This window comes from Hypanus sabinus, chromosome 14 (assembly GCF_030144855.1).
Source record: "Hypanus sabinus isolate sHypSab1 chromosome 14, sHypSab1.hap1, whole genome shotgun sequence".
NCBI lineage: Eukaryota > Metazoa > Chordata > Chondrichthyes > Myliobatiformes > Dasyatidae > Hypanus > Hypanus sabinus.
Window position 1 is genome coordinate 95,415,646 of NC_082719.1, and position 13,249 is coordinate 95,428,894.

The 13,249-nt window shown below is 42.3% G+C and overlaps 1 protein-coding gene across 5 annotated transcripts in view; it reads right to left on the reverse strand.

Annotated features, from left to right (window-relative positions):
• Positions 1-13,249, reverse strand: part of LOC132405001 (mucosa-associated lymphoid tissue lymphoma translocation protein 1-like) — a 92,477-nt gene that overhangs the window by 24,576 nt on the left and 54,652 nt on the right. For all 5 annotated transcript variants that reach the window (XM_059989663.1, XM_059989662.1, XM_059989665.1 and 2 more), the window contains 3 exons: positions 7,732-7,909; positions 5,496-5,570; positions 1,581-1,708 (listed from right to left, as the gene is read on the reverse strand). In XM_059989663.1, the coding sequence (XP_059845646.1) occupies positions 1,581-1,708; positions 5,496-5,570; positions 7,732-7,909 (381 nt within the window). The remainder of the gene's footprint in view (positions 1-1,580; positions 1,709-5,495; positions 5,571-7,731; positions 7,910-13,249) is intronic.

Here is a 13,249-nt window from a genome sequence, read left to right on the forward strand (position 1 = left end):
GGACTGTGCTAGTCAGCCCACGAGGGTCACCACACGTCCAGTGCCAAAATAGCACGCGTATAACTCACTAACCCTACCTCTATGTCTTTGGAATGTGAGAGGCAATCAGAGAACCCAGAGGAAACCCACTGTATGTGGTTATGGGGTGAATGTACAAACTCCTTACCAACAGTGACGGGAATTGAACCCTTCTTATAGTTAGTGCAGTAAAGCGTTGTGATATGGTGCTACCTCTACAAGCTATTCTCAGTTAATTAATGAAAATGGGGACTACACAGCAAGACAGCATTAGGAATCATGTTTGGCTAGTGAAGGGAAATACTTGCACTGATGCAGAGGGGAGATTGTTATCCGAACACAACATGGACAAACGCAATCAAGAACCTGTTGGCTGACTGGACAATCTGTTATTTTACCTATTGATTATGAAAGGAGCTTTGGCCAAAAAACTCACTGGACATCTTTAGTTAATGTAATGCCTGCATCCAAGGGGGAAACAGGCTCTTTGCTTAGAAGGTAAGTAAAAATTGTCCTTAAATTACATGTGATTCCTGCGCAGATAATGTTCTTAAGTCAATGACTGTCACAAGCTAGGTGGTGTCAGATTAGGGCAAAAATTAAAGATTTTTTTTAAAGATTAGCTTTATTTGTTACAGGTACATCATAACATATAGTGATAAGTGACCGACACAGCCTGGAGATGTGCTGGGGCAGTCTGCAGATGTCGCTGTGCCTCCAGTGCCAACATACCACGCCCACAACTTACTCACCCTAACCCATACATCTAATCCTCAATGTGGGAGGAAACCGGAGCTCCCGGAGGAAACCCACACAGTCACAGAGAAAATGTACAAACCCCTCACAGACAGAAAAATTGTCACTTTCTTCTTGTAGTTTAGCATTCAAAGTTCAAAGTAAGTAAAGTTATTATCAAAGTACTATACATATATTTCACTATATACCCCCCTCAGATTCATCTTTCTTTCTATAAATCCATAATAGAATAATAAAATAACTGTAGTAGAATCAATGAAAGACCGCACCAACTTGGGCATTCAACCAATGTGCAAAATACACCAAACTGTGCAAATACAAAAGGAAAGAAATAATAATGATAAATTAGTAAGCAATAACTATCGAGAACATGAGATGAAGAGCCCTTGAAAACGAGCCCATAGGTTGTGGCAACACTTCAATGATGGGGAAATATTTTTTATGCTTGCATACATGTTTACAGTCTATAATCACCTGTTTACATATTTCAGTGGAATTTCAGAAATTTGTCATATAACTGGTCCTGAATTTTTGTAGTTCCTTTGTCTGCAAGTCTGTGTCATGAATTAATGTGTCTCAAAATTAAATGAATTTTCTTATCTGCCTAGTTTAAGCTAATTTTCAGTATAAAGACGACCACAAGGCAAGATTTGTTTTTCTTTCTTTGGTTCTTCTGTTGTTCTTGGCTTACATTAGGGTGGCAAGGTATACATTATCATTCACTTTGTATGAAGACTCAAAATCACGGTGAAGACAACGTCACATGTTGACGAAAAATATCTTCACTATCAAAATGAAGTAATTACCTTCTGCAACTTTGTCAAGCATCACCGTGACCTTTTCATCCTCCAACAGACGTTCCTTCAGGAATTTCATAAAAATACCATTTGCTAATCCAAAATGTTGAATTTCAAAGGCTTCTGCTCCCTGGCACCTTGAGATATACAAAAGAAGCATTTTAATCATCAAGTCACCTCAAAGTTTTCCTTTTATCACTTTTGGCCTGCTTACATCAGAGACATTACTGTATCTAAAGCAGGAGGTCCCAACCTGCTATCCATGGACACCTCGGTAGGGGTGCATGACATTACAAAGGCTGGGAACCCCAATCTAAAGACTGGGCAGAATGCTGAGCTTTAAGTTTCACTGTGTAACTCCCTACTGTGAGGGAGGGGGATAGAAATAACAGGAAAAATAGGATCAATTATTTACATTGCCTTACTGATTTTACTTTGCTTAAAACGACAGTGCTGGGGCACCGTGGTAGCATAGCGGTAGACGCGACGCTATTACAACTCAGGGCATTGGAGTTCAGAGTTCAGTTCCAACGCTGTTTGTAAGAAGTCTGTATGTCCATCCTGTGAGGGTGCAAGTTTCCTCCTGGTGCTCCAATTTCCTCCCATAATCCAAAGTCGTACCGGTTGGAAGTTTCATTGTAAAATTGTCCTGTGGTTAGGCTACGGGTTAGGTGGTTACTGAGCAGTGTGGCTTGTTGGGACGGAAGGCCTGTTCTGTGCTGTACCAATGAATAATTATGCTGAAATTGGAAATATGAAGATGGGACAGTGTAGAGATGTGTTATTTCACAGCTTGCTTCCTCTGCCACTTTGGCCAGTTCTGTCTAGCTGTACTCTGACAAGAAGTGTGTGGTAAACATCTGGATTCACACATTCCCTTCCTCCACCATCAATACAGCCCTCACTCGCACCTCCACCATTTCCCGCACCATTCACCCCCCAGCCATTACATCTCCTTGTCCTTACCTACCACCCCAGGAGCATCTGTATTTATTGAGACACTGCATGCGGCAGGCCCTTCCGGCCCTTTGCTGGGTGCTGCCCAGCAACCCTCGATTTAACCCCAGCCTAATTACAGGACAATTTACAATGTCCAGTAACCTACCAGTATGTCTTTGGACTGTGGGAGGAAACAGGAGCAACTGGAGAAAACCCATGACAAATGACGTCAGAATTGAACTCCAACTCCCCAAGCTGTAATAGTGTAGCACTAACCACTACCTCACCGTGGTGCTCTTGTAGAAACTACAAACCTATGATGAAATGATTGATTAGTTATCCTGTTATCACCTCTGATGAATCACAATAAAATTTTACTATTGAATGCTCTGAGTGAAAAGTCTTGTGTGTTTTATTGTCTTAAAGGGAATTGGAATTGGTTTATTATTGTCACATGTACTGAGGTGGAGTGGCTCTACCTCAAGACGAGTCTCTACCAAAGGAGGTGTAAGGTGCTCCTTCCCTCCACTAGCCTGCAGGTCACCCTTATGCAAGGTGTAGCACCTGCTTAGCCCACCCACCACCTACCCAATCAGGGTCATGTGAAGCCATGGGAGCAGGTGGTGGATGGTTGTACGAGCAGCTGGCGCATTTCACAAGTCCTGGATTTGCGACCACTGACCCCAAGTAGACAATTTATGAAAAGTATGGATAATGGCTGTGGTCACCCATCCTGTGAAGACACTGTCCACAAAAAGGCAATGGCAAACTACTTCTGCAGAAAAAATTTGCCAGGAACAATCATGGTCATGAGACCATGACCACCCACGTCATATGACATGGCACATAATGAGGACAATGGATTCTCTTGCACACTGTCACAGAGATTAAATCGTTACACAGTGAATTGAGGTAGAACAAAGTAAAACAATAACAGAATGTAGAATAAAGTGTAACAGCCACAGAGAAAGTGCAGTACAACTAAACAATAAGGTACAAGATCAGAATGAGCTAGATTGTGATGGCAAGAGTCCATTTTATTGTACTAGTTGTTCAATAGTCCAACAGCAGGGTACAAGCTGTCCTTGAGCCTGCTGGTATGTGCTTTCAGACTTTGTATCTCCTGCCCAAAGGGAGAGGGGAGAGAGTCTAACCTAGCTTTTTAATTCTGAACCCTCTGCATTTCTATAATCACAACATTACAAATAGATTTGGTCATCACAAGATGCAAAAGACAGAAATAAACTATAGATTAGACTTCGGAATTTCATACTACTCTTGCTGAGACACCTCAAAAAGGACCACAACCTTGTTGTAGGGTTTGGAGGCTTGCGTGCCTCAATGACCCGGAGAACAATGTTGGCTGGAGTCAGGGCCTTGTGCTTTGGCTCTTGGTAGGGTCACCCATGCCAAAGAACTCAAAGAGTAGAGCAGTAGAGACCAGACTAAGAGTGGTCCACCTGTCCTCCAGGTACGGGGGTTTAGCTCAGGGCTAACAACCCTGGTTAATGAACAAATGTTGCAGAAACAGCAATGAAGAGTCCTATACAGGCAGAGATGGAGGACCTCCATTTACTGCCCTAAACGCCAGCGGTGTATTGAGCAGTAAGTAAGTGTGTTGTTTAGAAAAGGTTTCCGAATTACGTGTACGAATGCATGGCAGTATGGAGATATCCCAAGAATCTAAAAAACTGTTTATTTCCCAGAGTGGGGGAGTCTAGGACCAAAGGACACAGCCTCAGAAAAGAGGGACATCTCTTTAGAACAGAGATAATGAGGAATTTCTTTAGCTGGTGGTGGGGAGTTGAGGAGCAGAGGGCACAGCCTCAGAATATAATGACCCTTTAGAACTGAGATTAGGAGGAATTTCTTTAGACCGAGGGTGTAGAATCTGTGGAATTCTTTGCCACAGATGGCTATGGAGGCCAAGCCATTGGGTATATTTAAAAGGGAGGTTGATATGTTCTTGATTAGTAAGGTCGTCAAAGGTTACAGGGAAAAAACAAGAGAATGGGGTTAGGAGGGATAATAAATCTGCCATGATGGAATGGCAGAGCAGACTTGATGGGCCAAATGGCCTAATACCGCTCCTATGTCTTACCGTCTTATGGTCAATCGTGAATGTTGTCAGTGACAAGAGATCTATTTTGCCGAATTCCAAAGATTGCCCACCCTGTTTTTCCACCTCTGTCTGAATGGCTAATTCCTCCTTTCTGAACCACCTGCATTTCTATCATCATGACTTTATACATAGATTTGGTAATCACAATACTTATATCTCCATTTCCAGATCATTGCACAACAACACCTCTTTTACCTCAGACAGTTGAGGAAGTTTGGTATGGGCCCTGAAATTCTAAGAACTTTCTACAGGGGCACAATTGAGAATATCCTGACTGGCTGCATCACTGCCTGGTATGGGAACTGTACCTCTCTCAATGGCAGGACTCTGCAGAGAGTGGTGCAGACAGCCCAGCGCATCTGTAGTTCTGACTTCCCATGATTCAGGACACTTACAAAGACTGGTGTGAAAAAAGGGCCCGGAGTATCATTGGGGATCCAAGTCACCCCAACCACAATCTATTCCAGCTGCTACCATTTAGGAAACGGTACCGCAGCATAAAAGGCAGGACCAACAGGCTCTGGGACAGCTTCTTCCACCAGGCCATCAGACTGATTAACTCACACTGACTTGAGTGTATTTCTATGTTACATTGACTGTTCTATTTATTATAAAGTATTATAAATTACTATGATTGCACATTGCACATTTAGATGGACACATAACGTAATGATTTTTACTCTTCATGTATGTGAAGGATGTAAGAAATAAAGTCAATTCAATTCAATAAAGTCATGGAACAAGTAATCTAAGAGTAAATATTGAGACTTATCAGGCACTTGGATTAATTTGACTTTGATTTGCCCAAATTTAGCACGCCTTGAGGTTTTGAGTATAGAAGCCTTTCATCAGGATAGACTTACGTTGCATAACCAAACACAATATTGGCTGTCACTCGCAAGGCTTCCATATTTGGGATCGTATCATCATGGACGTTCCTGCAAACAAAGAATCAGGGTGTTTACTGCACACAGTATGTGATATCCATGTCAACCACTCCCACAGTTTGAACAGCCACATGTCCCACTCACACCCAGGTTCCCTCTCGAGCCAGTGCTGATACTTACTGTACGGGCTGCTATAACTAGGCCATTGATCTGGATGGTAATGTGGTTAACTGGACCAGCAAAGTGGATGACACCAAGTTTGGAGGTGTAGTGGACAGTGAGGAAGGCTGCCATAGCTTGCAGAGGGATCTGCAACAGCTGGAAAAATTTGCTAAAAAATGGAAAGTGGAACTTAATGCAGACAAGTGTGAGGTTTTGCACTTTGGTAGGACCAACCAAGGTAGGTCTTACACAATGGACAGTAGGGCTCTGGGGACTATAGTAGAACAAAGGGATCTGAGAATACAGGTCCATCATTTGTTGAAAGTGGTGTCACAGTTAGAGAGAGTCATAAAGAAAGCTTTTGGCACACTGGCCTTCATAGATCAATGCATTGAGTGCAGGAGATGGGATGTTATGTTGAAGCTGCATTGGTGAGACATAATTTGGAGTATTGTGTGTAGTTTTGGTCATCTACCTACAGGATAATCTAAACAAGGTTGAAAGAGTGCAGAGACCATTTAACAGGATGGTGCTGGGTCTGGAAGACCTGAGTTATAAGGAAAGATTGAATAGGTTAGGACTATTTTCTTTAGAATGTAGAAGACTGAAGAGATTTGATAGAGGTATACAAAACTATGAGGGGCAGAGATAGGGTAAATGCAAGCAGGCTTTCTCCACTGAGGTTTGGTGGAACTACACCCAGTGGTCATGAGTTAAGGGTGAAAGATGAGAAAGGTTAAGGGGAATGGAAGGGAAGCATTTTCCCTCAGAGGGTTGTGAGAGTGTGGAATGAGCTGCATTGCAAACTCGATTCCAATGTTTAAGAGAAGTTTGGATAGGTACATGGATGGTCAGGATATGGAGGGCTATGGTCCCACTGCAGGTCACTGGGAGTAGTCAGTTTAAATGACTTTCAGCATGGAATAGATGGGCTGAAGGGCCTGTTTCTGTGCTGTACTTCTCTATGACTCTATGCAATAGTGAGAAACATTTCCTTATAACAGTACAGTGGCAGATGGAATACAGTGCAGGCAAGTGTGTGGTCAAACATTTTGATAGAAGGAATCAAGGCATAGAATCCTTTCTAAACAGACAGCAAGTTAAGAAAATGGAGATATAAAGGCCTTGGGAGTCCTTATGCAGGATTCCCTAAAGGTAAACTTGGTTGATTCAGCGGTAAGGAAGGCAAATGCAATGTTAGCACTCATTTCGAAAGGACCAGAATATAAAACAAGGATGTAATGCTGAGGCTTTATAAGGCATTGGTCAGACTGCACTTGGAACATTGTGAACAACTTAGGGACCCTTATCAAAGGAAGGATGTGCTGGCATTGGAGAGCGTCCAGATGAGGGTCACAAGATCATTTCGGGAATGAAAGGGATAATGCGTGAAGACTGTTTGATGGTTCTGGGCCTGTACTCACAACTTACTGAATATCAAAAGGCCTAGATAGGGTTGACATAGAGTGGACGTTTCCAGTGCTAGGAGAGTCTAGCACAAGAGAGAATAGTCTCAATATAGAAGGACATTCCCTTAAACAGAGATGAGGAGGAAATTCCTTAGCCAGAGTGTGTTGAATCTATGGCATTCATTGCTACAGGTGGCTGTGGCCATGGAGGTTGATAGGCTCTTGATTAGAAAGAGGGTTAAAGGTTATGGGGAGAAGGCAGGAGAATGCAGTTGAGTGGGAAAATAAATTAGTCATGATTGAATGACAGAGCAGATATCTAGACTCCCCTACTATAGGAAACATTCTCTGTATGGCCTTTTTGTCCAGGTCTTTCTGTATTTGGTAGAGTTCAACAAGATCCTCTTCATTCTTCTAAACTCCAGTGAGTACAGGCCTTGAGCCTTTAAACAATCATCATACACATACCCTTTCATTCCTAGGATTGTCTAACACTAACTGTATTGGAACTCTTTGGTTGTCAACATTTTCCAGATCTTTGAATGTTCTCCAAATTTGGAGATCAATGGGTGGATGATAACAATGAACCCAATATCATTATTGGCATCAAATGAAAATTTGAAATTTTCTCTGAGATTTACCTTTTCCTGCACATGTCCAGTAGAAATACATTCAATCCCGTCTCCTTCTCTTGCATTAGCTTTAAGATACTCTGCACGCATAAGCAGTTTGCTGACCTGTAGGGATTTGGTGCATTAATTGGCACCATAAAACTGTTTCCGTAGTTTTCGTATCCATGTCCAGCATAGTACAACAGCCCTGTGGTAATCAAGGCAGACATACGTTGTCAAATGCTCCATTCACTATGTGCAAATACTTTCACTGAACGCCAGGAAGAAAGAAAATCCCAGCTGTTTTTTAAGGACTTTCTATCTATACTGTTTGTTTTCCTCTGATTCAAGACAACATCAGTCATTCACATTGCTGACAAACTCCTCACATATTTCTACAAATGGAAGCCATGGAAAATACGTTAAGAATATTTAAATTAAGTTCCATTCCAGCTCGCAATCCAGATTTAAAATTGTTTCTTCCATTTTAAATCAAGGTCGTGTGTACTATCATTTGCACAAGTATATGTACGCACAAATGCGATAAAAATACTAACTTGTAGCAGCATCACAGGCACATAACATCATACAGGCAGCATTCACAAGAAAAACATCAATATAAATTATGCACAATTTCTAAAAGGGGAAAACACAACTAAAATGACAAACATAAGAAATTCTGCAGATGCTGGAAATCCAGATCAGCACACACTAAATGCTGGGGGGGACTCAGCAGGTCAGGCAGCATTGATGAAGAGAAATGAACTGTAAATGTTTCAGGCTGATACCCTTTATCAAGACTCAACTAGAATGAATAAGAACAAAGTCTCTTTTAATGCAAAGTTATCAGAGAGGCCATAGTGGTGACTGAGGCTATGTCCACACTAGACTGGATAAAGCTGTAACCAAAGCTTTTTCTCTTCATTTTGACCCCCCGTACACACTGAAATGGCACTTTCGTCCTCCGAAAATGGAGCTTTTCTAACACACCCCCCAGAGTGTGTAAATTTGAAAATGCCGATTGGGCAGAGTAATGTGGACTGGGTAACCAAAGCTTTTTAAAAACGCTATCATGACATGCCAGAACCGATGATGGCAGCAGCACAGCATTTCATTGTTTTCTTGAACGCAACCTAACAATTTCAGAACAGACAGCATGAGACTGAAGCCAGAGGAGTTAGAAATGTACTCACCAAATACTTTCACCCATAACTTACTGAATAAATAAGTATAGTCACTTTGCCTTGTTTTCTGTCCTTGCTTGTATTTATGCAAGCACTTCTCTGACAATAGATGTCTAACAGCCTAATGTAACATTGTATAGAAATACAGGATAACACTGATACAGACATGTTTTATACATTTAACAAGGTGCTTTATTAATTCAACAAAGTTAGTCAGTTTTTCAATGTTCGTCGTCAGTTGGGTAATACTGTCTGTGAACTCCCTGTCGGTTGCCTCCATACGTTCCAGTATTTGTTTTTTTAAGTTTTAAGTCCTCCTGCGAAACTTAAATTTCCTTTTAAGTTTTTCTAGTCTGTAACTGCACAAACGCGCACTTTCACAGCAAGATTCAACAGCAAACATGTTGCTTGTTTTCTGTAGATGAGACCTGCGTATGTCCAGTAGGAGGAGATTCGCCCAAATACCCGTTTTAATGTGGACGGAGGTATTTTCAAAAATGCTTGGTGTAGAGGCCATCATTTTAATGCGAAACTGGCGTTTTCAAAATTATCCAGTCTAGTGTGGACGTAGCCTGAGGCAGTGATTTAGGTTTATAAAAATTATGGTCCCACTGATTTGTACTGGTGGACATTAAAAATCATTTTAGCTCCATTAAGTGCCAAAAAAAAACTCCATTTAAAAAGACATTAGAGCAGAGAGTCATAGAATACTACTACACTTTGGCCCATCTAGTCCATGCTGAACTATTTACCTGTCTGGTCCCATTAACCTGAACCCTCACCAGAGCCCTCCATACCCCCCCCCCGCCCCCCCATCCAGGAACCTATCCAAATTTCTCTTAAATGTTGAAATCGACCCTTTCATCACTTCCACTAGCAGCTCATTCCACACTCACACTACCCTCTGAGTGAAGAAGTTCATCCTCACGTTCCCCTTAAATATTTCACCTTTAACCCTTAGTACATGACCTCTAGTTCTACTCTCACCCTACCGCAGCGGAAAAAGCTTGCATATAGGTAGCACTGACTAAATAAGCCACAGAGTGAAGTGTGAAGATGTAAATCATCATAAATTAAACCTTTCATTTAGTAATACAGATAAACATATTAAAACTCAGACGACAAAGAACTGAATTCAAAGCGGCAATATCTTCATACATCAATTGGAGTTTCCGAATACGTGCATACAAGTCAGTTACTTGATAGGCATATGAATCATACTGTTGTTGACAAGTGACTCTTTACTGATGTAGATATCAGTGAGCTCTGTAAATAGATGCAGAGTTCACCTTCTTGACAAACTATTGATACGTGGGAACAAAATGCCTTTATAGATTCCACAAGGTCATTCATCGCTATTTATACCTCTTGCTTCAACTTTGCACCTGTTCAGATTGGAATGTAACAACGTGAAGAGTTTGAGACTTCTTCAATATAAATATCAAGATCAAGACCAGAGACGCCACAGTCTTAGAACTCTGCTTAGACTTAAAAGGCAAAAGCTTGTCCTTGTCTACTTTGTGTGATTATTTTATTCACTGTAGTATTCCTTATGGTTCAAGTTCAAGTGTCATTCAGTCATACATGAATACAGTCAAACCAAATAGCGTGACTCCAGGGCCAAGGTCCAAAATACAGAACCAACAGACATACACAGCACAAGATACCAAGGTACACATAGCATGTATAAGATATGAGTAAAATACCGTCACACAAAGAAAAATCACCCAGACCCAAGTATATGAATGTTGCAACAATCTGCAGTCGAACACAATATGGCTTGTCTTCTACCAAGCCACACTTGGGGACAGCACCCACTCCAGCTTGGATGCTGCACTACTCCGCTGCTGGCGGAGCACACCAACTCTGACGTCTCTCTCCTGGGCAGCTGGCCACCGGTGACACTGCAGCTTGAGGCCTGGTCCTCCCTACGACCGAGGCCACACAGCTCCCCCACCATCTGGCCCTGCCATCCACCAATAAATCAGTGAATCAGACTTGAAGCGTTCCACATTAACAATGTCCAACAGGGTCTTGCAATTATAAGTAACTAATACAATCACTCGCTGTTAGACTGCACACCACCTTGAAACACCAACTCCTCTGACAACACAAGCAGCAGCACGGCCCGCACCAAGACCAGCTACTTCAATGTCTGTGTCAACGAGCGATTCACTGATAGGGTAGGCCAGCAGTAACTTAAGTTTGTAATGTCCAGTAGAGTCTTGTAATCGCAAAAAATACGTTTAAAAAAACATTACCACCTTTGGTTGACCCAGTAGTGTGACCGGGTACACTGCCACCTTACCAGAAATCTTACCTTAAGGTTGTCATAGCCTGTGTGGTGGTAGAGTTCCCACTACCTATTAAATGCTTCCAATGGCGTGTGTCTCAAATGGCCTCTGACAACCAAATCCAGCTCCTCGTCTTCACGTGTGGCTTAGCTACTAAGCCCAGCAGAACCTTTTTCTACCGACAGGAGAAGGAGCAAAGGTGGGTTACTGGCACCTTAAAACCAGTCACTTCGGGAGGCTGGGCTCATCAGCTATAGTTGGCAGCTCACCGAGGAAAAATGCGGAACTGGAGTCCCTAAGGCAGTCCTGCACTGAGTTCAACGCTGACCGGCAACTCCTGCGATGCCAATGGTGCCAAACTGTATCGGCCTCTGCCATTCCTTTGAAATCATCAGCTGCATGGAGAGGGGGAGCTGCTTGGGCAACAGCTTGGATATCGTATCGACTTCAACAGCTAGGATACAAAATCCATGGTTGTTCCCAACCAACGGAGGCCATCAATATTCTTTACATTTCCCTCTTTCATACATACACATTAGGATACACATCTTTAAACTAAAGGCCTGCAACAAACAATTCACTTAGAAATCTCAGCGTTAGAGGAAACTGCCTGTCTGGCTTTCTTGATTATTGTGATGCCACTCAAATTGCTGCTTCGCCATTTTCACACAGAAAATGCCAGAGGAACTCAGCAAGTCAGGCAGTATTTATCAAAGGGAATAAAAAGCTAACATTTCAAACCAGTAAAACTGCACTCAGTAGCCACTTTAATAGGTACACCTGTAACCCTGCTCGTTAATGCAAATATTTATCTGCCAATGTGGCAGCAACTCAATACATAAAAACATGCAGACATGGTCAAGAGGTTCAGTTGTCTTTCAGACCAAACCTCAGAATGAGGAAGAAATGTGATCTATGTGACTTTCATTGTGGAATGATTGTTGGTGCCAGATGGGGTGGTTTGAGTATCTGAGAAACTGCTGATCTCCTGGGATTTTCACACACAACAGTCTTTAGAGTTTACAGAAAAGGATACAAAAAAAAGAGGAAATAATGTGTTTTCACCTATTGTGGGCACAAATGCTTTGTTACTGAGAGAGATCAAATGAGAAAGGCCAGACTAGTTTAGCTGACAGGAATCTGATAATAACACAAATAACCACGCACTGTAGCAGTGGTGTACGGAAATACATCTCTGAACCCACAACATGTTGAACCATGAAGTGGATGGACAACAGAAGACCACAAACATGCACTCAATGGCCACGTTGTTAGGTACACTCCCATACCTAATAGAGTGGCCAGTAATTGTATATTGTTTGTAAATTATTTAAATCAAATAACTTCAGCAGGATATTTCAGAAAATTGAGTTTAGCAGCTTTTTTTGGAAATCAGAAACATTCAAATGGAAATAATGATGATGCTGTAACTTGTTCACTGCTGGTGCATAGGGCAGCAATGAAGACCCTCCCTCCACCTCTGTCTAAGCATACTGTCATGCACATCCTGGTTTTCACAACTGTCAGCCATGCACTAAGTCCCGGAGAACGCTCAGGAATACCGTCGCACTCAGATGTAGGAGGATTCGTCCTTGCTGTTTCCATAACAGTTTTGTTTGACCAGTCGGGGTTGTTATCCCTGAGCTGAACCCCTGAGTCTGGAGGACTGCTGGACCACTCTTAGTCTGGCCTCTACCCTTTGACCTGTTTGGCATGGGTGACCCTACCAGGAGTCTTCACAAGGGGAGTTGAGTATAGGAGCAAAGAGGTCCTTCTGCGTTTGTACAGGGCCCTGGTGAGACCACACCTGGAGTATTGTGTTCAGTTTTGGTCTCCAAATTTAAGGAAAGACATTCTTGCTATTGAGGGAGTGCAGCATAGGTTCACAAGGTTGATTTCTGGGATGGCGGGACTGTCATATATTGAAAGATTGGAGCGACTGGGCTTCTATACACTGGAATTTAGAAGGATGAGAGGGGAACTGATTGGAACATATAAGATTATTAAGGGATTGGACACGTTAGAGGCAGGAAACATGTTCCCGATGTTGGGAGAGTCCAGAACCAGAGG